The following is a 26,696-nucleotide window of genomic DNA, read 5'->3' as shown; positions in this document are numbered from 1 at the left end:
ATTGAGGAGCCCAGAAATGCCACAGTCTCACGTGAATAAAATTCAGAGCAAGGGGTAGGTAACTGGGCCTTAGGTAAAATTACTCTCATTGAAGCTGTTGCTAAAGCAGTAGATGTATCATTTCCTGAATTATTGCTGGTAAAGAACCCTGTAATATTAAACCTGACATATCCAAGAATGTAATCTCCAAAGTCCAAGAACATTGCCTTAATCCTCTTCCAAATTAGATTAAACAAAAGGTAACCAATTTGGGCTGTCAGCCAATGGTAAAAGAAAAAGCAAAAAATTGGCCACACAGCAGCCCCCCCCTAAGTAAAATAGCTTCATTAGCTTCATTCTGATTCCCAGAGTTAATTAACAATCAATCAAATTTAATTTGCCCCACATTGCAGTGCCAAAATAAAAGATGTGATGGTTTGGGTGTTCCCCACCCCCCTACACTTTGGAAAATCACCCAGACTAGACTCAGCAGCTCTGGAAATTGAATGAAGCTTTATGTTTACAGCTTAGCACAACAGACAAGCAGAGAGTTACAGTATACACAGTTATAGACAGAAATAGACAAGGTAAAAGGTAATACAGAAACACAGCAGCCCTCCCAGAAACCTGAGTCCCCAGGAGGGGCTCTCAACCACCCTTCTACCTTCCCCCTACCCCTCAACCTTACCCAATATCTTACCTTATGTTTAAGGTAGTATGGAGGGTCAGCCAGGGGGGGTGAGGAAGCAGGTGGATTAATCAAAGAGACAGCAGGTTAGGTTAGAGAGAAAAAAATGCCCAAAGTCCAGACAGAGAGCATCTCCCTTATCTATGTTTGTGTTCTCATTCTTATCCACCTCAGCAAGCCTATGAGTGCAGCAGACATCACCATTGTTTCCTTTTCACAGCCTGTAATCTAATTCTTCTCACCAAAACATTCCGGCTAGCTTCAAACTAGCACAGTCCACCCCTGTCTATTACACTCAGAGTATTGCTGAGAACTCTTCTGCTTAATCTAAAACAGTATTGACAGGAATGGATATTGCAAGTTCAGTTCACACTTCACTCCAGCTATCTCAGCTGTAGGTGATGCAAAAGCTCAGAACAGTTTGTCTCCTCACAGATGAGACGAGAACAGGGACTCCCAGGTGATGCTGGGTTTGTGCTCATGTACTGTAGATTCTCTCATAGTCTCTTTCATTGGATGCCAATGGTACCTAGAACAGAAAACTCCTAACAGCTTATATTGTACACTGAGTTTAGACTCTCTCAGCTAGATTTAGATAGGTAGGGCAACCTATCCCAGTGTCTCACCACCCTCACTGTGAAGAATTTCCTTCTAATATCCAGTCTAAATCTATGCTCCTTAAGCTTCAATCCATTTCCTCTCATCCTATCGCTACGAGCCCTTGTCAAAAGTCCCTTCCTGGCTTTCTTGTAGGCCTGCTTCAGATATTGGAATGTCAGTATCTTTCCTGTAGTGACATCTGAGTTGCTACAGTGTTCAGAGAAGAGCAACAAAGCTGTTGAAAGGCTTGGAGAATAAGTATTGATGAGGAATGGCTGAGGAAACAGACTGTTGAGTCTGGAGAAGTGGAAGCTGAAGGGAGATCTCATTGCTCTCTACAAGTCCCTGAGTGGGACTCCAGCCTCCCTTCAGGTAGTTGCAGACAGCAATGAGGTCTGCCCTGAGCCTCCTCTTCTGCAGGCTGCACACCCCCAGCTCCCTCAGCCTCTCCTCATAGGATTTGTGTTCCAGGCCCCTCCCCAGCTTTGTTGCCCTTCTCTCAACACCTTCCAGCACCTCAACATCTCTCTTGAATTGAGGAGCCCAGAACTGGACACAGCACTCAAGGTGTGGCCTGAGCAGTGCTGAGTACAGGGGCAGAAGAACCTCCCTTGTCCTGCTGGCCACACTGCTCCTGATGCAGGCCAGGATGCCATTGGCTCTCTTGGCCACCTGGGCACTGCTGCCTCATCTTCAGCTTACTCTCTACCAGTACCCCCAGGTCCCTTTCTTCCTGGCTGCTCTCAGCCACTCTGCAGAAGTAGGACAGATTAATTTGATTTCTTACAGTAAACTTGACTTCACCCTGTGCCCCCTACTAACGATTGTGTCCTTTTCTGTCTCCTGCAAGTACTTCTCTTCCAGGGTCTTCTCAGTCCCTATTAAAAGAGCTCCTTAGGCACCTGAGTCCACTTGGAGCAGATGGCATCTGATCTTGGTGCTTTTGGTTTTGAGTTTTGTTGCTTTTTTCAATGACAGCTCTGTTTTTCAGAAGGAGAATATGCATCAGCAGTCCTGCTGTGCCATTTCACCTTGCAAGCTTGTGGTTCAGCTGTCCCAGATCTTCCACACACAGGTATGTTATGGGTTGACACAGGGATTTTGCGTGTAGGTAACCTTATTCAGTGGGACACGATTCCTGATGCAGGGATTTCTGGTGACTTTCTCTCTGCTTCCAAACTATCAGTCTCGTGGCATTCAGGTGCTCTACAAGGCTCTAGTACTAGGCAGGAAGAATTTGCCTTAGCCTGAAAATACTACAAATTAACTAAATTAGCAACTGATATCATCTATTTGAACTTGTGTTAAGTGTTTGACACCATCCCACATGGCATCCTGGTGACTAAACTGGAAAAGCATGGACTCGAGGGGCAGACTATTCACTGTGTAAGGAACTGGCTGGATGGCTACACTTGGAGAGTAGCATCCATTATCTTCATGTCTAAATGGAGACCAGTGACAAGGGCTGCCCCTCAGGGGTCAGTACTGGCACCAGTGTTGTTTAACATCTTTGTCAGTGACACGGACAGTGGAGTGGAGGACACCCTCAGCAAATTCCTGGATGACACCAAGCTGTGCGGTTCGTTTGACATGCCAGATGGAAGAGACCCCATCCGAGAGGGACTTGGACAGTCTTCAGAGGTGAGCCAAAACCAATCTGATGAAGTTCAACAAGGCCATGTGCAAAGTGACATCTGGGTCAGGACAGTCCCAAGCACAAATGCAGGCTGAGTGAGGAGTGGCTTGAGAGCAGTCTAAGGAGAAGGACTTAGGGGTGTTGGTTGATGAAAAAACTCGACATGAGCCAGCAATGGTTGCCAGCAGCCCAGGAGGCTGAGCTGTGTCAAACGAAGTGTGACCAACAGGGCAAGTGAGGTGATTCTCCCTCTCTACTCTGCTCTCATGGGACCTCACCTGGAGTACTGTGTCTGCTTCTGGGGCCCCCAACACAAAAAGAACATGGAATTGTAGTGGGTCCAGAGGAGGTCATGGAGATGATCAAACAACTGGAGCACCTCCCCTGTGCGGATAGGCTGTGAGAATTAGGGCTGTTCAGCCTGGAAAAGGCTCTGGGGAGATCTTGTAGCAGCCTCTCAGTATCTGAAGGAAGCCTGCAAGAAAGCTGGGGAGGGACTTTTTACAAGGGCTGTAGTGATAGGACAAGGGGAATGGAGCGAAGCTCAGGACAGGCATATTTAGACTGGATGTTAGGAAGAAATTCTTTACAGTGAGAGTGGTGAGGCACTGGAACAGTTTGCCCAGGGAAGTCATGGATGGCCCCTTCCCTGCAGGTGTTCAGAACCAGGCTGGGCTAGGCCTTGAGCAGCCTGGACTAGTGGAAGGTGTCCCTACCCATAAGGAGGCAGGGAGGGGACAGAGCCATTCAGCCCACTAGTGGTCCTCTGAACAGCTTCTGATCTGCCCCTGCTTTTCAAACTCCAAAGTGAAGTGCCTTCACAGTGCTCACAAGTACTCTTCCTTCTCTGTAGTTGCATCTTTGCTTAGGAGTCAGAGTCTAGGCTTTTTTCTGAGCTATACAATTATGTGAGGCTTTGGGGTTTGTATTACTGTGGCCATAAATTGGCCTCATCCCTGGAGACATTTAGGATCAACCTGGAGGCTCCGAGCAGCCTGGTCTACTTGGAGGTGTCACTGCTCATTGCAGGGATGTTGGACAAGATGACTTCAGAAGGTCCTTTCTAAGTTGCTGTCTTCTGTGATTTTTCTGGGGGGGAGGGAACTTGTAATAATTTCCCAGTTTTGTTCAGGGATGGGATGCTTGTTTAGAGCAGGTCTGAAGCAAATACCGACAGGCACAGTTAAGGTGGTTTCTGCAATCTGTCCTTCAGCCTCTTACACCTGAACCAAAGCCGTGGCTCTCCAGGACCTAGGAAGAACGTGCAGATGGATATCTACCATCTCCATTCTCTACTCAACACTGGCCAAGGTAAGAAGCCCTGCCCCTGGCACAGATACACAAACAAGTAAAGTAAAAATGTATACCTTTATTTATTCCATTTTTAGTAAAAAAAATCCCAACAGATCATCCCACTCTTCTGCTTTTCCAAGCCCAGCCCTCACTCCCGAACTACAGTGGATCTGGTTAGCTTTTTGGCTTGAAGGTTAAATAGAAATACAAACAAAATGTGCTCAAGGAAATCTTTAGAGCCAGTATAAAGAGATGCCCTCGGCTCATGGAGCTCACCTGTTTCTATCTTAAATAAATAGGCAAAATCAGTTCCTAGCCGATAAAGTGCAACAGTGCCAGAGCAGGGCTGAGGTAGGGCAAAGGGTGCCTGCTCCCCGCCCGAGCAGTACCTGCAGCAGTAGCTCCGGCAGGGCAGGCTGTGGCATCAAGGTGGGGGTGATACAGTTTGAAACCCCCCCGCCGACATCTGCGCTCAGAGGGCTCGGAAGGCGCCGAGAGCGTTCTCCTCCCACTCCGAGCCGGACTCCGAGTAGCCGCTGGTGTCCTCGGCGTCCGAGACGGGCGAGTACTGCCCGCAGAAGGCGCGGGCCGGCGGGTAGGAGGGCGCCGGGGGCGCCGCGAACGAAGTGGCTTCGCCGCCGCCGGGCTGGCTGGGTGGGAAGCCCTCGCAGCCCGGGGCCGAGGGGAAAGCGGCGGCCGGCGGCCACTCGTAGGGAGCTGAGCTCTCTTCCTTGATCTGGACGATCTGGGCCACGCCGGAGAGGGCGTAGCGGGGCCGATGCGGGGGCCGCAGGGCGGCGAAGCGGGGCGGCCGCGGGAACCCCGACGGCGGCGGAGGTGGCTCAGCGGGGCCGGGCCGAGGCGGTGCCCGCTGGCGGCGAGACTTGGCGCGCCGGTTCTGGAACCAGACCTGGGGGAGAGAGGGCGGCAGTGAGGGCGGGGGGCGGCGGTCCGGGGCGGCGGGGCACGGTGCGGCCGGCGTCCCTCACCTGGATGCGGGACTCGGGGATCTGCGTGGCATCAGCCAGCTTCTCCCGCAGGTAGATGTCGGGGTACATGGTGTCCTGGAAGACCAGCTCCAGCGTCTCCAGTTGCGCCGCCGTGAAGCTGGTCCGCTTCCGACGCTGTGAAGCCGCCGGCGACCCCTCCGCTGGGGCCGCGGCTCCCCCGGCCAGATTCGCCGCGGGGAGCGGCCTGAGGGCAGGCGAGGTCGGGCTGGGGCCGCCGCCTGCCGCCCACCTGGCTGGGGGGAAGGCGGGTGAGTCCGCCTGGGGCTCCCCGAAGCGCAGCGCAGCCATGGCAGCGGTCGAGGAAGGGGCCGGGGCCCTCCCGCCGACCTTTATAGCCGAGGAGGGGGCTCGGCAGGGGCGGGGGTTCGGAGGGGGGCGGCACGGCCCCGTGGGGAAGGTGGGCGCGGAGGTGCGGGCACCCTGCCGAGCCGCCTGGCCGCGCACCCCATGCCTGCTGGTGGGTGCCCGCCTGGACGGGGCCTGCCCTGCCCTGCCCTGCTTGGCTCAGGAGCCGCGGCCCGGCCGGGGCAGCGCAGCCCCACGCCTGCCTGAGAGGTGGATGTGACTTGCGGTCCCCGATACCCTGCCCGAAACCAGAGCAGAACAAGGGTTGTAGCTGCCTTCTGTGGGCAAAACTGCTTGGTGTTGGGAAGCTGTCAGGCTGGACAGGGCCCAGTTCCTCAGCAGAGCGATTTCTGGTAGAGCACCTGGGCTGCTGTGCTTGTGGAGTTTGCTCTCTCCGGCTGCTGGTGCGGAGGCGAGCGCTTCCCAGCAGCTGCTGGCTTTGGCAAGCAGAGGTCTCCCGTAGTGTGAGACTGCAAGCAAACAAAAGTTCTCTTTCTGTGGCTGCTCTGCCTGCAGTACTCTGCCAGCTGTGCGGCTGGGTGTATGCCTCCTGCTGTGCCTGCTGCCGCAAAAACATCTCTCTTCTTTTCAAGATGCAAGTCCAATGCACCTGGGGAGCCCCAGCAGCTCAGGACCTGGCAGAGAGAGAGGCCAGCATCATCACCTCTTCCACCTACTTGCTAATGCCCACATACTCCTGCTCCCGCAGCCCTAGCACTTCTAGTAACCATTTCCCAGCTGGAGAGAGGCTCACACTAAGACCTTATCCATCAACTCCAAACAGACTGTGCCTGGCTGTCAGCAAGATGCTGTAAAAACAAGCTGCCCTTCTCTTGTTCTGCTTCCCCTGAAAGAATGATATTCTGATCATTAAAACCTATCTTGGAAAGTTTTGTTCTTAAAGCCTTCTTAGCTTTGTACTTCTACACTTGCAGCCATCCAAGTCCTTTTGCTAATGAAGTTTTCAGGCCGTTTGTCCTTTGAGTCGTGGCCTCTAGCCCGCAGGCAGTGGTCAGAAACATGAGGCTTGTCCAGTGCTCTCCATTAGCAAGGTAACCAGAGGGCATGAGGATGCGAAGGAGCACAGGTCAGTGGTGACTCTGAAAGCACAGACAGCTCTGCGGGGTCTCTGTAGATTCAGATGTCACAGAGGGCCCCAAAGTTGAAATTACTCTGCACTGCTTTTATGGGATGAATATTTCACTCTTTCATATCGAATGGCATTTGCTGAGACACACAGGCAGGGATTTCTTTCCTGTGTAACGCAGAATAGAGATGTGGCAGCGTTTAGCTTCCTGATTCGAATCACACCTTTGATTGGAAAAGACCGACAATGTCCTTGAGTCCAACCTTCAAGCTAAGACCACCGTGGCCATTAAACCCCATCCTGCAGTGCCACGTCCAGATGTTTCTTGAACACCTCCAGGGACGGTGACTCCACCACCTCTCTGAGCAGCCTGTTCCGCTGCCTGACCACTCTCACAGCAAAGAAACTGTGTCAAGGGAGGTTCAGATTGTGTATTAGGAAAAATTTCAGGCCATTTCTGTCACCTGATAACTAGGGAGAAGAGACCAGCTCTCACCTCCCTCCAAACTCCTTTCAGGTAGATATAGAGAGCAGTGAGGTCTCTCCTTAGCCTCTTTTTCTTCCAGACTAAACCATTGCAGTTCCCTCAGCCACTCGTGGTTAAAACTTGTTCTCTAAGCCCTTCACCAGCCATGAGAGAGACACTGACTTCAGAGTGTGGCTGAGGTGGATTAAGTGTGCCAGCCACAGAAAGCAGCTTTTTCAGGTACTGGTGTTTTTCTTTCAGCAGCAGTTCAAGCTCAGGTAGCTGCTGGCACTGCAGACCCCCTGCTGCTCACCCCTATCCTGCTGCTCACCCCTATCCTGCTGCCTTCCTTTAGCTGTCTGGGTTGTTAAGTTGTAGGTGGGTTCATGCAGTGTGATCAGGGAGCTAATCCAAATTAAGTTATCTGTGCAGTAATAAGTTGGGTTTTTTTTAACCCAGTTCCAGGATTCCCTGCCTGTGGGTCACCAGTAGTCCCTGGGACACCTATACAAGCAAGAGGGACTGCCAGATCAAGGAACATGAGGACATCCCACCTGGGAGTGATACGTGGACTGCCACCACTTGGATCTAATGCTGAGCTAGGACAGGCTGCCCAGGAACACGGTGGGTTTGGTGTCAGACTTCCCATTAAGGTGACTACTTTATCAATGTATATTGAATATGTACTCAGGAAAGAGTGAGTACTGGGAGCTAACAGACCTATTCCCAACTCATAAATCTGGAAATGGGCTGACTCTTTGATCTCAGGCTGCTGCAACATCCTCTGGGCCAAAAGCCACCTGGGTTCCCTTGTGCTTTTAGAGTATCGGAGGTGTTCCAATAGCTGCCTTCTAACAGTAGGTAGCAAGCTGCTGCTGGGGAGGAAATGAATGGAAACACTGCCCAGGCCTGAAAGCTTTCATTAAGATACAGAAGTACACCCCTTACAGACCGTGTTAAAAAAGACCACTTTGTTATACTGGGAGAAAAATAACTCCTGCACACTAAACTTCCTTGCAGTAGATCTTCTCCAGGAGCACAGTTTGACCCCGAGATCTGCAGGAGGGAACAGCTGGCCTGGGTTTTGCAGCTCTTGAGTCATCTGGGCAAAATGGTCAGAACCACAAATGCAGCCCAGAACTGCACCTACAGGCTCAGAGAGGGGCATGGGGTAGTCAGTGACCAAACTGCCCACCCGTAGGCAATTTTCTAGCAGGTGTTCTGCAACTTACCCATGAGAGGCTGAGGAAGCTGTAGGCAGGCCAGGCTACACTGGGTGGCTGCAGCCTTTGGTGCTGATCTCTCTTTCCTTTAACACTCTTCCTTAGTCTCTTTTTCTGGCGTGGCTGGCTAATACCATCACGTTGGTAATGGAATCATAGAGTGGTTTGGGTTGGAAAAGGGACCTTAAAGATCATCTAGTTCCAACCACTGACCATGGGCAGTGACACTTTCCACTAGACAGGGTTGCTCCAGGCCTTCTCCATCCTTCAACAAGCTTCCTGGGCAACTGGTTCCAGTGTCTCATCACTCTCACTGGGAAGAATTTCTTCCAAGAATCCAGTCTAAATCTCCCCTCTTCCATCTTAAAACCATTCCCCCTCATTCTATCACCACAAGCCCTTGTCAAAAGTCCCTCCGCAGCTTTCTTGTAGGCCCCCTTCAGATCTTGAAGGCCACTATAAAGTCTCCTTGGACTCTTCTTCAGGCTGAACACCCCCAACTCTCTCTGCCTGTCCTCACAGGGCAGTTGCTCCAGCCCTCTGATCATCTTAGTGGACCTCCTCTGGAGCCACTCCAACATTTCAACGTCTTTGATACATCTTATGATGAATCACTTTCTGCGCACCAGTGGCATGTGCTGAACGTGAAACCAGAACAATTTTGGGGCAGAACCAGAGCCTGGGAGTAGCATTTTTCCCTTTCCCATTGCTCAAAGCATCACCTGGTAATCTTCTCTGTGGGATTATGGTGGCCACCTTTCTCTGTTGACTTAGTTTGGAAAGAATCTAAGATTAAAGAAAGGTAAGAGGAGTGCTGCTCTAATAGTAAGGGAGCTTGCTGTTAGGAGGAGATCAGAGTAGGAGGGTTTTGCCTCCTAGGCAAGTGGGATAGCACAAAGGGCAATTCTTTGCCTGTTTCTGCCAGTCTTCTCCCCTCCTAGTGCTGGCACACCTCTCTGCAGCTCCCACAGTGTCATCCCACCAATGTGCTGGAAGCAATCAATGCCTGTGAGGCACTGCCACTGCAGTAAGAAAAAATCCACGGTGTCTAAATTCATCAGTTTCCTTTCTCCAACAAGAACTTCTCCTGTGCCCTGTGCAGTCTGAGAAAGAGGTGTCCAATGCCTTGTAGGTGCCACTGTCTGCATGGACATTTATCTAGGTAAGGATTGGAAGAGTTTAGGAAAACGTTCAGACTTTTTATTCCATTTTCTTTTTTCATTTGTCTTCTCTTTAAGCCCCTGGGTGGAGGGGGAGGGGAATGATGACACATTGACTTCTTCCCTCAAGACACTGAAACTATAACTTAAGTCCAGAAGTGGTGTGCTTTTTGAAGTTAGGATGGATAGAGCTGATTCTCCTCCTCTACTCTGCTCTGCTGAGACCCCAGCTGGAGTACTGCATCCAGTTCTGGAGCCCCCATTACAGGAAGGATGTGGATGTGCTGCAGTGTGTCCAGAGAAGGGCCACTGGGATGCTCAGAGGGCTGCAGCAGCTCTGCTGTGAGCACAGACTGAAAGAGTTGGGGCTGTGCAGTCTGGAGAAGAGGAGGCTCCCAGGTGACCTTCTTGTGGCCTTCCAGGATCTGACGGGGACCTACAAAAGAGTTGGGGAGGGACTTTTCAGGCCCTCAGGGAGTGCCAGGACTGGGGGGAATGGAGCAAAGCTGGAGATGGGTAGGTTGAGGCTGGAGGTGAGGAGGAAGTTGTTGAGCATGAGAGTGGTGAGAGGCTGGAATGGGTTGCCCAGGGAGGTGGTTGAGGCTCTGTCCCTGGAGGTGTTTAAGGCCAGGCTGGATGGGGCTGTGGGCAGCCTGCTCTAGGGTAGGGTGTCCCTGCCCATGGCAGGGGGGTTGGAACTGGTTGATCCTTGTGGTCCCTTCCAACCCTGCCTGATTCTATGAAATTGCTGTCTCTAAGGGAAGACTAATTTGTGTAGATAACAAAGATACAGCTTGCTTCAAAAGCTGGATTCCATTGATCTTCCTTGCATTTGTCAAGAGACAAATTCCTGCCTACCTGAGTGGACCTCTGCCCTAAAGTACCTGTGCCAAAGGAACTCTCACAATTGGAAGTGTGCCCTGTACCTGAAATGAAAACATGGTTTTAAGCTTGTGGGCGAGAGAAAATGGCCTTAACTTGCACCAGGGCAGGTTTAGGTTAGATATCAGAGGAGATTTCTTCACTGAGAGGGTTTTCAAACACCAGAATAGCTTCCCCAGCGAGGTGGTTGAACCATAATCCCTGGGGGTGTTTAAAAGATGCAGAGATTGGTGATGAGGGACATGGTTTAGCACCAGCCTTGGTAGTTAGGTTGGACTTCGTGATCTTACTGTGTCCAGAGAAGCCCTTTTATTCTGTGATTCTCTGTCACTGCTGCCAGCTTCAAGCATCCAGCAAAGATAAAACAGGCCCTGAAACACTGAGATTTTGGAGGAGAGGATGTACTCTGTGCAGGGTTTGCTGTTGGCTTCTCTGATCTTTATGTAGCAAGTCAGGGAGGTTCGCCTAGGCTGTTGAGGGCCACGAAGTCACCTCTGAAAGGTGCAGATTAAGCCTTACATGAGTTGAGGAGCTGGAGCTGGAGAAGAATGGCAGAAGGCACTGGGAGAGTAGGCAGCAGTGTGACGTTCAGTAGTGTCTTTGCTGCCAAAACAAACGCAGCCCTTCAGATGAGTAACACACATAAGCAGTTCTGCTGCTCAGTCCTGGCGGAGACGAGGCACGAGGGGGTTTGACAAGCAGGGCTTAGTAACAGCCTCTTGCACTCAAGCTGCCCTGGCTTGTCAACATCCCTTTGTTCCTTCTAGGGCTCTACACAGAGACAGCTCTCATGCTGCATCTTTTCATTCCAGTAAAGCTTATTAGTATTTTTCCTTTTTGGTGGCTGTCTTTAACTTGCATTCTCCAGTGTCTGAACCCTCAGATTGAAGCTTTTAGGTCCTGCAGGTCTAGTGGTCTCTTCTCACCCTAACTAAACTTGCTAAGACTTGGCTTAGCTGATGTAGAAATTGAAATCTCTTTAACTGAAGCTGACCAACAGGTTCAAAAGCTTGTATTAGGAGACTGGCCAAAAAGGAAACAGTCATAGAATCACAGAATCAACCAGGTTGGAAGAGACCTCCAAGCTCATCCAGGCCAACCTAGCACCCAGCCCTAGCCAGTCAACCAGACCATGGCACTAAGTGCCTCAGCCAGTCTTTGCTTGAACACCTCCAGGGACAGTGACTCCACCACCTCCCTGGGCAGCCCATTCCAATGCCAATCACTCTCTCTGCCAACAACTTCCTCCTCACATCCAGCCTAGACCTGCCCTGCCACAACTTGAGACTGTGTCCCCTTCTTCTGTAACTGCTTGCCTGAGAGAAGAGCCCAGCCCCACCTGGCTACATCCTCCCTTCAGGTAGTTGTAGACAGCAATGAGCTGTGCCCTGAGCCTCCTCTTGTGCAGGCTGCACACCCCCAGCTCCCTCAGCCTCTCCTCACAGGCTTTGTGTTCCAGGCCCCTCCCCAGCCTTGCTGCCCTTCTCTGGACACCTTCCAGCACCTCAACATCTCTCTTGAATTGAGGAGCCCAGAACTGGACACAGCACTCAAGGTGTGGCCTGAGCAGTGCTGAGCACAGGGGTAGAATAACCTCCCTTGTCCTGCTGGCCACACTGCTCCTGATGCAGGCCAGGATGCCATTGGCTCTGCTGCCCACCTGGGCACACTGCTGGCTCATCTTCAGCTCCTCTCTACCAGCACCTCGAGGTCGCTTTCTTCCTGGCTGCTCTCAGCCACTCTGTCCCCAGCCTGTAGTGCTGCTTGGGGTTGTTGTGGCCAAAGTGCAGAACCCTGCACTTGGCCTTGTTCAGTCTCATCCCATTGGCCTCTGCCCACCCATGCAGCCTGTCCAGGTCCCTCTGCAGGGCTCTCCTACCCTCCAACAGATCAACACCTGCTCCTAGCTTGGTGTCATCTGCAGTGTCAGTCACAGAATCATAGAATCTGCAATCATAGAATCACAGAATCTGCAATGTCAGTCATAGAATCATAGAATTGTGTTGGCTGGAAGAGACCTCCAACATCATTTAGTCCAATTAAGACCACCATGGCCATTAAACCATGTCTCAAAGTGTCATGCCCACATGTTTCTTGAGCACCTTCAGGGATGGTGACTCCACTACTTCCCTGGACAGTCTTGTTCCAAACCTGATTTTGTTGACTTAGAGAAACTTTAAGGAAAAATAAAGCCACCCTTTTGCTGTTAAGACTTATCTTAAGTTTTTAAGCCTTGTGGAAAAAGCAGTGCCTCTGTAACTAGCTCACAGATAAAATTAATTGTAGATCAGAGACATTTTCATGGTTGCATCCATAACTACATTTGCTGCAGAGCTTCTGCTCTCATGAAAATGCTCTATAATTTCCAGCTGCTCTAGCAGGGCCCTGACAGCAAGAATCATTAATGCATGCTAAGTTTTGAGGTTTTTTTCATCCTGCCTAAGAGGAAATCTTTAGATGAATGCTTAATTTTCCTCCAGAATGTTGTCACCATGACAAAGCAAAGGGAGGGGATTCTGCCCCTTTACTCTGCTCTCCTCAGACCCCACCTGGAGTCCTGTGTGCAGTTCTGTAGCCCCCAACACAAGAAGGACATGGAACTGTTGGAGCCAGTCCAGAGGAGGCCATGAAGATGCTCAGAGGGCTGCAGCAGCTCTGCCATGAGGACAGGCTGAGAGAGTTTGGGCTCTTCAGTCTGGAGAAGAGAAGGATTTGAGGAGACCTTAGAGTGGCCTTCCAGTATCTGAAGGAGGCTACAGGAAGGCTGGGGAGGGACTATTGACAAGGTCTGGTAATGACAGGACGAGGGGGAATGGGTTTGAACTGGCAGAGGGGAGATTTAGGCTGGATGTTAGGAGGAAGTTCTTTGCAGTGAGGGTGGTGAGACACTGGCACAGGTTGCCCAGGGAGGCTGTGGCTGCTTCCTCCCTGGAGGCGTTCAAGGCCAGGTTGGATGAGGCCTTGAGCAACCTGCTCTAGTGGGAGGTGTCCCTGCCTATGACAGGGGCTTGGAGCTGGATGATCCTTGAGGTCCCTTTACAGCCTTTGCATGCTGTCCTGGTACACACACCAAGATCTGTGCACTGAGGCACAGCCAAGCTTTTAGGTAGGGCTCCAAGATCTTGTTGTTCATTTTAAGTTGCCATTGTGCAGTGTTTGTGTTCCTAGACCTCACAGCTATAACAAAGAGCTTGAGAAGGTGGGCTGCATGTAGTCCTCGCTTTGGTGTAGTCTGCAGATGTCATGAAGAGTATTCTTCAGAGACTTGAGCCTCTTGTCCATCTTGGGTGTCCATCTGTGTCCCTGAGAGCTTCTCCTTGCCAGAGCCCCAGTAGGCTGCTGAGGAGGTCACTGTTGGTAGGGGGGTCCCAGGTCCCTAAAGATGGAGACCAGCACTCTGCAGAGAAGAGGGAGTTTGTCAGCCCAGAAAGTGCCTTTGATTGCAGAGGGCTCTTTCTCCTGGCACACTCATGCCCATGGTGGGTGTGAACACTGTGGTGACCTGTTTGCAAAGCACCACAGGCTGAGGATGCCACCACTGCATTCCCAACTCCATCTCTGGTTTCTTATGTGGTCCCAGGCAAACTGATAACTTCTGTGCATCTGCTTCAGCATTCGTAAGGCTGAAATGGCTGGTTTAGTCCCTGACCCTAAGGCTCACCTCCACCTGTGAGGTGGATCTAGGAGGTCAGAAGTGTGATTTGGCCACTCTCCAAGCTGCCTTCAAACTGTCTTGATTGGCAGCAGGCACCTGGGCTCTGGAGCTGGTGAGTGAGCAGGAAAGCAGCGCTGTCACTGTTGTATGGTGTGATCCATGGTGCTGCATCCACAGCATCCTGACTGGTGACCAGGAGACCAAGCTGAGCCCTCTCAGGGCTGTTGTAACAGCAGGTGAAGAAGATGTGATGGAGTCCATGGCACTGGAGCTGTCAGAACCGGGTGACACCAATCTCTGGTGCAGCCCAGTTATTGCAGCTCACAGAGCGAAGGGCCAGCCGTGCCCAGCAGCTCTGGGTGCAGCTCCTCCGTGGGGTTCAAATCAAGGTGTTGCGGCAGGCATTTGTGCTCTTGCTGAAAGATGCCTGCCTGCTCAGCTGGGATCTGATCACAGCCACACATGCATCATCTACTGTCCTTTGAAAATGAAACTGCTCTCTCTCTTTGTTTGCGCTGACGAGGAACTCATAGTGTCTTGTGACTTTAGCCCTGTGCTTAGGAGGGGGATGTGACCTGGTGGGGTAAGCGATTTCCTGAGAGGTGTGAGACGTGACTTCAAGACCTGGTGGTGCCATCCGTGTATTCTGTTTGGAGGAGTTGATAAGAGCCTCAGACACACAGAAAGCCTTGAAGAAAGCAGCCATGGGGGAGGAGCAAGAGCATGGCAAATGCATATGAAAAGATCAAGGGGCTGCATTTGCTAAATCTCAACAGGAACAGATCTGGGGGGGTGATGCTAAGGTTCAGAGCGGACCCAGACAGAGCAAAGGGGCATGAGCAGCTATGTCTGGTGGCCGCAGCTGGCTCCCTACCGTCGGAGGGAGAAGGAAGATCAAGGATTTGGGAGTGAGAGGGAGATAACAGCAATCAGTGGGGATGGGCAAAGGGAAAGGAAAGGGCAATAGGGAGGAAGGTACCTGCAGGCAGGAGGGACTGGTTGGAAGGGCAGGGGATTTAGAATTGAATTTAGGCACTGTTGAACCTCACCATGCCTTTGAGTTTTGAGACCCCCCAAGAACAAGCAGGATGTGTGTGCCTGGCTCTGACTGTTGCTTCTGCAGTGAGTGAGCAGTCCCACAGAGACTGCAAGCCCCAGGCTTAAACAATTCCTTGTTGCAATTTGTCTCTGTGCCCTCTGCAATTTTCACAGTGTCACAGTATCATCAGGGTTGGAAGAGACCTCACAGATCATCAAGTCCAATCCTTTACCACAGAGCTCAAGGCTAGACCATGGCACCAAGTGCCACGTCCAACCTTGCCTTGAAGTGCCCCAGGGACGGCGACTCCACCACCTCCCCGGGCAGCCCATTCCAGTGTCCAATGACTCTCTCAGGGAAGAACTTTCTCCTCACCTCCAGCCTAAATCTCCCCTGGCACAGCCTGAGGCTGTGTCCTCTCGTTCTGGTGCTGGCCACCTGAGAGAAGAGAGCAACCTCCTCCTGGCCACAACCTCCCCTCAGGTAGTTGTAGACAGCAATAAGGTCTCCCCTGAGCCTCCTCTTCTCCAGGCTAACCAATCCCAGCTCCCTCAGCCTCTCCTCGTAGGGCTGTGCTCAAGGCCTCTCCCCAGCCTCATCGCCCTTCTCTGGACACGCTCAAGCATCTCAATGTCCCTTTTGTAGCAAGAGAACCTGAGGACTCTATTGAGCAGAGCTCATCACGTTGCTTTGCTTAGACACGGGCTCTGAACAAGATCATCTCTCATTCTGGGACATATTTTCCTTCAAGAATTTCCTAACTCCTGTGGATGCAGCTGGGTTTGTATGTGAAATTACTGAGTTATCAGAGCTCCAACTGATGTTTAATTAATTCATTCTACAAGGCAAGGCGGGGGGGGGGGGGGAAACACTGCAGATGAGAGGAGGGAAAAAAAGTAGTCAACAAACAAAGAAGATAAGAACTGAGTAACAGAACAAAAAGCTTCCCGCAGTCCCCTCACTTCCTTTGTCAAGCTTCTTAGCCTCAGCAAGCAGGGTTAGAGCATTGTTTTGTACAGCTTTTTGGCAGGCTCCTAAACCTTTATCCTCCTCCTCATCCCCTGTGCTTGGTGAGGTCTTCCTTCTACCTTGAGAGGAAACAACTCTGAGTTGCACCAGGGAAAGTTTAATGGGGTAATAGGAAGTATTTCTTCCCCAGAAGGATTGTCCAGCTCTGTAGTGGGATGTCCAGGGAAGTGATGGACATCCCTGGAGGGACTCAAAACATGTGTAGGTGTAGTGTTGAGGGATAGAGTTGAGTGGTGATTTGGCAGTTCTGGGTTAACAGTTGGACTTGTGGATTTTAAAGGTCTTTTCCAACCAAAAGTAAAATAACCAAAGGACTGTGTTCAGTTTTGGGCTCCCCAGTTGAAGAGGGACAGGGGTCTGCTGGAGAGGGTTCAGTGGAGGGAGCTGGGGGTGCTGGTGGCTAACAAGTTCCCCATGGCACAGCAATGTGCCCTTGTGGCCAAGAAGGCCAATGGGATCCTGGGGTGTATTAGGAGGATGTGTCCAGCAGATCAAGGGAGGTTCTGCTCCCCCTCTGCTCTGCCCTGCTGAGACCTCATCTTGAATACTGAGTTCAGTTTTGGGCTCCCCAGTTGAAGAGGGACAGGGATCTGCTGGAGAGGGTCCAGTGGAGGGCTAGGGGGATGATTAGGGGACTGGAGGGCTTCCTTATGAGGAGAGGCTGAGGGCCCTGGGGCTGCTTAGTCTGGAGGAGAGAAGACTGAGAGGGGATTGGATAAATGTTTCTAAGTACCTGAGGGCTGCCAGGAGAGGGGGGACAGGCTCTGCTCACTGCTCCCTGGGATAGGACAAGGAGCAATAGGTGCAAGTTGCAGCACAGGAGGTTCTGCCTCAACACAAGGGGGAACTTCTTTCCTGGAAGGGTCCCAGAGCACTGGCACAGGCTGCCCAGAGAGGTTGTGGAGTCTCCTGCTCTGGAGTCTTTCCAGGCCTGTCTGGATGTGTTCCTGTGTGCTCTGTGTTAGATAGGATTGTCCTGCTCTGGCAGGGGGGTTGGACTGGATGATCTCCTTGGGTCCCTTCCAACCCCTAACATCCTGCGAGCCTGTGAACACAACTCTGTGATGCTCTGGCTTGGCAAATGCCAGTCCAGAGAGTCTCTGTTTGCTTCGTGTGGCTGAGTGCCTGAGCTCCTGAAATGAACAGACTTTGATGAGCCTATTTCCTCTGCTCTGGTTGGGTTTGATTTGGTTGCTTGGGTTTTCTTCGGGGGGTGTTTTTTGTTGGGTTTGTTGTTGTTTTTTTGGGGGGGTGTTTTTTGTTAGTTTTTTTTTGGGGGGTGTTTTTTGTTAGGTTTTTTGGGGGGGTGTTTTAAGTTAGGTTTTTTGGGGGGGTGTTTTTTGTTAGGTTTTGGGGGGGGTGTTATTTGTTAGGTTTTTTGGGGGGGTGTTTTTTGTTAGGTTTTTGGGGGGGGTGTTTTTTGTTAGGTTTTGGGGGGGGTGTTTTTTGTTAGGTTTTTTGGGGGGGTGTTTTTTGTTAGGTTTTGGGGGGGGTGTTTTTTGTTAGGTTTTTTGGGGGGGTGTTTTTTGTTAGGTTTTTTGGGGGGGGTGTTTTTTGTTAGGTTTTTTGGGGGGGTGTTTTTTGTTAGGTTTTTTGGGGGGGTGTTTTTTGTTAGTTTTTTTGGGGGGTGTGTTTTTTGTTAGTTTTTTTTTGAGGGGGTGTTTTTTGTTAGGTTTTTTGGGGGTGTTTTTTGTTAGGTTTTTGGGGGGTGTTTTTTGTTAGGTTTTTTTTGGGGGGTATTTTTTGTTAGTTTTTTTTTGGTGGGTGTTTTTTGTTAGTTTTTTTGGGGGGTGTTATTTGTTAGTTTTTTTGGGGGGTGTTATTTGTTAGTTTTTTTGGGGGGTGTTTTTTGTTAGGTTTTTTGGGGGGGTGTTTTTTGTTAGGTTTTTTTTGGGGGGTGTTATTTGTTAGGTTTTTTGGGGGTGTTTTTTGGTTTTTTTTTGGGGGGGGTGTTTTTTGTTAGGTTTTTTGGGGGGGTGTTTTTTGTTAGGTTTTTTTTGGGGGGTGTTTTTTGTTAGGTTTTTTTGGGGGGGTGTTTTTTGTTAGGTTTTTTGGGGGTGTGTTTTTTGTTAGGTTTTTTGGGGGGGTGTTTTTTGTGGTTTTTTTTGGGGGGGTGTTTTTTGTTAGTTTTTTGGGGGGGGTGTTTTTTGTTAGGTTTTTTGGGGGGGTGTTTTTTGTTAGGTTTTTTGGGGGGGTGTTTTTTGTGGTTTTTTTGGGGGGGTGTTTTTTGTTAGTTTTTTGGGGGGGTGTTTTTTGTTAGGTTTTTTGGGGGGGTGTTTTTTGTTAGGTTTTTTGGGGGGGTGTTTTTTGTGGTTTTTTTTGGGGGGGTGTTTTTTGTTAGTTTTTTGGGGGGGGTGTTTTTTGTTAGTTTTTTTGGGGGGTGTTTTTTGTGGTTTTTTTTGGGGGGGTGTTTTTTGTTAGTTTTTTTGGGGGGGTGTTTTTTGTTAGGTTTTTTGGGGGGGTGTTTTTTGTTAGGTTTTTTGGGGGGTGGTTTTTGTTAGTTTTTTTGGGGGGGTGGTTTTTGTGGGGCTTGGTTTTTTTGGGGGGGGTATTTTTTGTTGGGTTTTGGGGTTTTTGAGGGAGTGTTTTTTGTTGGGCTTTTTGGGGTTTTTTTGGGGGGCTGTTTTTGTTGGGGTTTTTGGGGGGGTGTTTTTTGTTGGGTTTGTTGGGGTTTTTTTGGGGGTGGTGTTTTTTGTTGGGTTTGTTGGGGTTTTTTTGGGGGGGTGGTTTTTGTTGGGTTTGTGTTTTTTTGGGGGTGGTGTTTTTTGTTGGGTTTGTTGGGGTTTTTTTGGGGGGTGTTTTTTGTTGGGTTTGTGTTTTTTTGGGGGGGTGGTTTTTGTTGGGTTTGTTGGGGGTTTTTTTGGGGGGGTGTTTTTTGTTGGGGTTTTTTGGTTTTTTTTTGTTGAGTTTGGTTTTTTTGGGGGGTGTTTTTTGTTGGGTTTGTTGTTGGATTTTTTTTGGGTGTTTTTTGTTGGGTCTGTTGTTTTTTTTTTTTGGGGGGGTGTTTTTTGTTGGGTTTGGGTTTTTTTGGGGGGTGTTTTTTGTTGGTCTGTTGGGGGTTTTTTTTTGTTTGTTTTTTTGGGGGGCTTGTTGGGGGTTTTTTAGGGGTGTTTTTTGTTGGGGTTCTTTTTTGGGGGGGTGTTTTTTGTTGGGTTTGGGGTTTTTTTTGTGGGGGTGCTTTTTGTTGGGTTTGTTGGGGGTTTTTTTTGGGGGTGTTTTTTCGTTGGGTTTGTGGTTTTTTTGGGGGGGTGTTTTTTGTTGGGGTTGTTGTTGTTTTGGGGGGTGTTTTTTGTTGGGGTTGTTGGTTTTTTTGGGGAGGTGTTTTTTGTTGGGTTTGTTGTTTGTGTTTTTTTGGGGGGGAGTATTTTTTGTTGGTTTGATTTGGGTTGTTTTTTTTGGGGGGGATGTGCTAAAGGTTGTCTCATGGCTATTGAGAAAAGGACCCAAATGTGGAGCAAGTTTTGTTCCAGTGGTTCAAAATGAGAAGGCAATACACAGAAACAGAACTTTCTCAGTAAGGCTGCAGTCTGAGCACAGCTCCACCATTTTTCTCCTCCCCTGGCTGCTCTGGGGTTATCAACCCCCACATCTTCCCTCTCTGAATGCTACTGATTGGAGATGTCTGCAGCTGCTTGCTTTCTCCCTGCTGCTCAGGCACAGGCCAAAGGCAGTGCTTTGGCTTCAGCCTTGCCATGCTTTCCATTCTGGTTAGTTTTGGAGACAAGGAGCTGTTGGTCTCTCATGTATCACAGTATCACCAAGGTTGGAAGAGACCTCACAGACCATCAAATCCAACCCTTTACCACAGAGCTCAAGGCCAGACCATGGCACCAAGTGCCACGTCCAGTCCTGCCTTGAACAGCTCCAGGGACGGCGACTCCACCACCTCCCCGGGCAGCCCATTCCAGTGTCCAATGACTCTCTCAGGGAAGAACTTTCTCCTCACCTCCAGCCTAAATCTCCCCTGGCGCAGCCTGAGGCTGTGTCCTCTTGTTCTGGTGCTGGCCACCTGAGAGAAGAGAGGTTGTGTTGGCAACAAAACCATTTTGGTTTGCTGTAGCATTTTTTCCCCCTGGGGTGTTTAGTTTCAAAGATGCTCAGGCCTCTGTGCAGTCTGGAAGAGGAGTTGGGGATTTGCAGCTGCTCATTGAGTTTCAGGTGATCGTAGCTGGGGAGCAGAGTGGTTCCTATGCCATTTGGTGAAGGGATTCTTTTTGCTTTGTTGGTTTGGTTTTCTTTCTATTTAAAATCACATGGAAGAAAAAGGAAATAACTAAGCCACCATGTATTAGAATCATAGAATCATAGAATCAACCAGGTTGGAAGAGACCTCCAAGATCATCCAGTCCAACCTAGCACCCAGCCCTAACCAATCAACCAGACCATGGCACTAAGTGCCTCAGCCAGGCTTTTCTTGAAGACCCCCAGGGACGGTGAACCCATAGGCGTTATTCCTGTGGGTTATCCTGATTTCTCTAAGCCCACAGAACAATTTTCTGCTGTCTGACTCACACAAAACCTCCACACATTTGCAGAGGAAAGTATCTGCATCTTCCTCCCCCACTATCCCATCCTCCTGCTTCAGCCATCACAGATGAGCTGTCCCATACCACCCTCCTGGCTGCAAACACTAAGTGGTGTGTCCCTGCTTTCCACCTGGGACCAGCCATCCCCACTCAGGGGTGTCCAGCTCAGGCAGCTCTCTCCCAGGACTTCCAGAGCACCTCTTGTTCTCATCCCTGTTTGATAGGAGAACAAGACTTCCCTCTTTGTATTCAAGCTCAGCTGCTCTGCTTTTCTTTCTGGGAGCACTGTTTGTCTATTTGACTCTGGCCCTGTTTGTCAAGGGCACACCCTTGTCACCTCCTTAGTCTAATCCACTCCTGCCTTGTCTAAAGGTCATTCTCTCCTTTTATTGGTGCTTGCATCTCTATCTCCATTATCTTTTAGTCCCCTTGATTCCTTCCCCTTTCTTTTTGCATTTGACCCAGCTCTCCTTCTTAACACATACTACTCGAGGGATTTAAACCTTCTCCTTGGCAGCATTTCTTCCCCACTCCCTGGAGGTCTCTCTGTGCTGTTGGACTCATGCCAAAGAGCAAACACATTTGTGACTCCAAATGAGACAGCTTGCAATCCCAGATCGAGAGTGACTCCAGGTGGCAGTGGCAGCAGCAGCTCTCTACTGCTGTCTTCGCCGTCCTCTGTATCTTCACCAGACCACCTTTTGCCTCTTGTGCTCTCTCATCTTCACATCTGGGAGGCTGTCTTTGAGGTAAGAAGAGTGCTGAGACTTTGCTGCAAAGCTGAGTGATCAAAGAATCATACAGTCAGCCAGGTTGAAAGAGACCTCCAAGCTCATCCAGTCCAACCTAGCACCCAGCCCTAGCCAGTCAACCAGACCATGGCACTAAGTGCCTCAGCCAGGCTTGGCTTCAACACCTCCAGGGATGGTGACTCCACCACCTCCCTGGGCAGCCCATTCCAATGCCAATCACTCTCTCTGCCAACAACTTCCTCCTAACATCCAGCCTAGACCTGCCCTGGCACAGCTTGAGACTGTGTCCCCTTGTTCTGTTGCTGCTTGCCTGGCAGAAGAGCCCAACCCCACCTGGCTACAGCCTCCCTTCAGGCAGTTGTAGACAGCAATGAGCTCTGCCCTGAGCCTCCTCTTGTGCAGGCTGCACACCCCCAGCTCCCTCAGCCTCTCCTCATAGGCTTTGTGTTCCAGGCCCCTCACCAGCTTTGTTGCCCTTCTCTGGACACCTTCCAGCACCTCAACATCTCTCTTGAATTGAGGAGCCCAGAACTGGACACAGCACTCAAGGTGTGGCCTGAGCAGTGCTGAGTACAGGGGCAGAAGAACCTCCCTTGTCCTGCTGGCCACACTGCTCCTGAGCCAGGCCAGGATGCCATTGGCTCTCTTGGCCACCTGGGCACACTGCTGGCTCATGTTCAGCTACTCTCTACCAGCACTCCCAGGTCCCTCTCTGCCTGGCTGCTCTCAGCCACTCTGGCCCCAGCCTGTAGTGCTGCTTGGGGTTGTTGTATTTTTTCTCTTTTGTTCTGGGCAGTCATCCATGAGGCACCAAGAGAGCTACCTGCTCACTAGGTCACTAACACTGTCAGTCACAGCTGGCCAGGACCAGAGCTGAGTGTTGGGTCCCAGGATGAGCCATTTCACCCTGTCATTCTTCTCCAGAGGCAGCCAATCTTCCTGAAGAAAGCCTATCAAGGACATTGCTGATAGACACAGAAAAGAGAAGAAAACACATCCTCAGCTGTCACAGCACTGCTTCCTGTGACCCCTTCTCCTCCCACCAAGGCAAGGCTTTGAGGTTGCCTAGGCTGAGCAGGATGTATTTTAGAGCAAGGCTCTATTTAGCCATGGTGCCAACTGCAGCCAACTATAAAAAGCTCAGTAATGCTCTTTGAAAGTGTAGCAGCTGCTGCTCCAGATAGTCTCTAGCGTATTACCAGCCTGCCCCATTTCATGTGCTGTAAAACTCTGCAGCAATCATCTCAGTATTTCACCCCAAGAAGATGGGACACAGCTCTCCAGAAACGAGGGAGAGTTCAAGGGTGGGCAAACTTGAGCCATTCTATGCTGTTTGTTAACAGACAGGTGATGTTATTCAGCTGACTTTTCCAGCTCTTGCCTGTGTGCTATCAGCCATCCCTGCATGGGGACAGCAGAGCACTGAACCTTTCCTTCAGGCAGCTCTGGTGTTCACATACAGTTACAAACTCAGCTCCTCCGGGGGCCGAGTCCAGCAATGGAGCATAGAATCATTTCGGTTGGAGAATCATAGAATCACAGAATCAAGCAGGTTGGAAGAGACCTCCAAGATCATCCAGGCCAACCTAGCACCCAGCCCTAGCCAGTCAACCAGACCATGGCACTAAGTGTCTCAGTCAGGCTTTGCTTGAACACCTCCGGGGACGGTGCCTCCACCACCTCCCTGGGCAGCCCATTCCAATGCCAATCACTCTCTCTGCCAACAACTTCCTCCTAACCTCCAGCCTAGACCTGCCCTGGCACAACTTGAGACTGTGTCCCCTTCTTCTGTTGCTGGTTGCCTGGGAGAAGAGACCAACCCCACCTGGCTACAGCCTCCCTTCAGGTAGAAGACCTTTAAGGTCTCTGAGTCCAACTGGTCTCTGATTCTGCCAAGTCTGAGGCTAAGCCATGTCCCTTAGCACCACATCTCTGCATCTTTTAAACATCTCCAGGAATCAGGGATTCAACCTGCTCCTTGGGGAGCCTCTTCCAGTCTTTGAGAACCCTTTCAGTTATGAAGTTTCTTCTGATATCCAATCTAAACCGACCCCCATGCAACCTGGATATGTTCCTACGTGCTCTCTTCTAGGTGCACCTGCCCTGTCAGGGAGGTTGAACTCTGATCTCCAGAGGCCCCTTCCAACACCTGCCATTGTGCAATGAACACTCTGCAGTGTTGATTTCGTTTGTTCTGTGGTGCAGGTATGGCCTTTGCAGTGTGGGGGAAGAGCAGCCTGTTCCCAAGTGAGTGAGGTGGCAACTGAGAGGGGTCTGAAGCGGCACTGAGAGGCAGTGGTCAGCAGCCAGCACGGCTGTAGCCCGAGGTGACAGGACAGGCAGGGTGAGGATCGGTTTGGCTTCAGGCAAAGCTGCTGGGATAGAAGCATTCACACCACAGGCTGCCTTTGGCCATGACTCTGAGTGCACCCTGTGATGGTTTGGGTGTTCCCTGTCCCCCCACACACTTTATAAATCACCCAGACCAGACTCAGCAGCTCTGGAAATTGAATGAAGCTTTGTTTTTACAGCTTAGCACAATAGACAAGCAGAGAGTTACAGTATATACAGTGATAGACAGACATAGACAAGGGAAAAGGTAATACAGAAACACAGCAGCCCTCCCAGAAACCTGAGTCCCCAGGAGGGGCTCCCAACCACCCTTCCACCTTCCCCCTACCCCTCAACCTTTCCCCAGGATCTTGCCTTGTGTTTAAGGTAGCATGGAGGGTCAGCCAGGGGGGTTAGGAAGCAGGTGGATTAGTCACAGAGATGGCAGGTGAGGTTAGAGAGATGCAGCCCAAGGCCCAGACAGAGAGCGACTGCATTATTTATATTTACATCCTTGTTCTTATCCATCTCAGCAAGCCTGTGAGTGCAGCAGACATCACCATTGTTTCCCTTTCACAGCCTGTAATCTAATTCTTCTCACCAAAACATTCTAGCTAGGCTCAAACTAGCACACAGCCAGCTCCAGAGCAGGTGCATTTCATCCACGAGGAAATAGGAGGCACCCAGAAATGAAAGCAAGGAGCCGCCTGGTCACGCAGGGAACTTAGAAGGGAGCCAGAGAACAGGCTGGGTGCCCAGACACTGAGCTGCAGGAGCAGGCCTGTCCTTCCCTGCCAGCTCCCTGGCAACCCCTAGGGCTCCCCAGCCTTGCAGGGGACGCTCTGGGCTGGAGGAGCAGGTCTGTTGTGTGTGTACAGCTGCAGATGAAAACACACCATATGGTTGCTTAAGCGAAGCGATGCTGAAGAAGGGTGACCTGTGTCAACAGCCAGGGATAATTTCCATGCTGCAGCATGCAGCAACAAGCTGTCAGGTAAGAGCTGGCACATTTCCTGTGTCCAGCCATGCATGCAAAACAGTATCACAGAGGGAGCCGAGTTGCTGTGGAATTTAAGGTTGGGGAGTGGAGGAGGGGGTGTGGTGGAAGTGTGTTAATGGCACTTAGGGTAGTGAAAATCTTTGAGCGTTGGCCAACTACCCAGGCAGAGTTTTTACTTGTCCTCTAACAGTCTGCAGTGTATTGAGGACCTTACTACATCCCTTGGCAAGCAAGAGCTCAGTTAGACAGTGAGCAGCTGAGACTTTGTGAAGAGGTATTGTCTTCCTTTGTCTGAGGCTTTGCTACAGCTAAACAGCTTCCAAGCCTCTGGAAGCAAGGCCAGTAAATCACTGCCCATGAGCCTGATTGTTCGAAGGAGAAAAGGAAACAATGCTGCAGTCCTAGGCAGGTTCAGGATGAAGCTGTCTGCCTCATACCATCCCCACAGAAACCTCAGTTCCTGGTGTTCCAACCTGCTGGCTGTGGTTATCAGCAGCGACCAAGGCAACTATCTAATCCTTTCACTACTTCTTTGTAGCACCTTGGAGCTTCAGGGTGTCAGAAAGAATCATCAAGCTAACTCCTGCAAGGCATTAGAAAGCAAGATCATGCAATCATGGCATCAACCAGGGTGGAAGAGACCTCCAAGCTCAGCCAGTCCAACCTAGCACCCAGCCCTAGCCAGTCAACCAGACCATGGCACTAAGTGCCTCAGCCAGGCTTTGCTTCAACACCTCCAGGGATGGCAACTCCACCACCTCCCTGGGCAGCCCATTCCAATGCCAGTCACTCTCTCTGCCAACAACTTCCTCCTAACATCCAGCTGAGACCTCCCCCAGCACAACTTGAGGCTGTGTCCCCTTGTTCTGTTGCTGGTTGCCTGGCAGAAGAGACCAACCCCACCTGGCTACAACCTCCCTTCAGGCAGTTGTAGACAGCAATGAGGTCTGCCCTGAGCCTCCTCTTCTGCAGGCTGCACACCCCCAGCTCCCTCAGCCTCTCCTCATAGGCTTTGTGTTCCAGGCCCCTCACCAGCTTTGTTGCCCTTCTCTGGACACCTTCCAGCACCTCAACATCTCTCTTGAATTGAGGAGCCCAGAACTGGACACAGCACTCAAGGTGTGGCCTGAGCAGTGCTGAGCACAGGGGCAGAAGAACCTCCCTTGTCCTGCTGGCCACACTGTTCCTGATGCAGGCCAGGATGCCATTGGCTCTCTTGGCCACCTGGGCACACTGCTGCCTCATCTTCAGCTACTCTTTACCAGTGCCCCCAGTTCCCTTTCTTCCTGCCTGGCTGCTCTCGGCCACTCTGTCCCCAGCCTGTAGTGCTGCTTGGGGTTGTTGTGGCCAAAGTGTAGAACCCTGCACTTGGCCTTGTTCAGTCTCATCCCATTGGCCTCTGCCCACCCATCCAGCCTGGCAAGGTCCCTCTGCAGGGCTCTCCTACAGCTCCACAGCTGCTCCTAGCTTGGTGTCATCTGCAAACTTACTGATGCTGGACTCAATCCCCTGGTCCAGATCATTGATAAAGTTGTTGAACAGACTGTGCCCAGCACTGATCCTTGGGGCACACCACTAGTGACAGCTGCCAGCTGGATGTGGCACCATTCACCACCACTCTCTGGGCTTGGCCATCCAGCCAGTTCTTGACTCCTATCAGAGTGAAATGTGACACTGAAGGTAAAAAAACCCAACCTAGACCTTTTCTTGCTAAACAGCTGGCTTCCCTCTGATGTGTTTTACAGGTTGAGGAGAACAAGCTCTGTGCCAAAAGCAAATTAACTGGAAAGGTGAATCCTTTTGCAATAAGCATGATGCTGAAGCTGCCATCTTGTTTCTTTCACTCGTGGTTAGAGAAGTTTTTCTTCTTTTGATCTTCAGGGCTTTCCAGTCCTGAGGGACTTCTCTCCTGGCTCCTAGGTGACCGCTAAAATGATAAAAGTCACAGTATCACCAAGGCTGGAAGAGACCTCACAGACCATCAAGTCCAAGCCT

General features: G+C 50.7%; 1 protein-coding gene and 1 long non-coding RNA gene across 2 annotated transcripts; one reads left to right on the top strand and one right to left on the bottom strand.

Moving 5' to 3' along the window:
* Positions 1 to 4,571: 4,571 nt before the first annotated feature.
* On the bottom strand, positions 4,572 to 5,494 carry MIXL1 (Mix paired-like homeobox). Its single transcript, XM_064164072.1, has 2 exons — positions 5,186 to 5,494; positions 4,572 to 5,106 (listed from the first exon to the last, which is right to left on the bottom strand). The coding sequence occupies exons 1-2, from the start codon at positions 5,492 to 5,494 to the stop codon at positions 4,669 to 4,671; spliced, it is 747 nt and encodes a 248-aa protein (XP_064020142.1). The 3' UTR covers positions 4,572 to 4,668.
* LOC135186444 (uncharacterized) lies at positions 5,233 to 6,440 on the top strand. Its single transcript, XR_010306868.1, has 2 exons — positions 5,233 to 5,454; positions 6,145 to 6,440. It is a non-coding gene; the product is annotated as an uncharacterized LOC135186444 (long non-coding RNA).
* Positions 6,441 to 26,696: the final 20,256 nt, after the last annotated feature.

This window comes from Pogoniulus pusillus, chromosome 25 (assembly GCF_015220805.1).
Source record: "Pogoniulus pusillus isolate bPogPus1 chromosome 25, bPogPus1.pri, whole genome shotgun sequence".
Taxonomy (NCBI): Eukaryota; Metazoa; Chordata; class Aves; order Piciformes; family Lybiidae; genus Pogoniulus; species Pogoniulus pusillus.
Note: the sequence above shows the minus strand (reverse complement) of the source record. Positions and strands in the feature narration are given on the sequence as shown.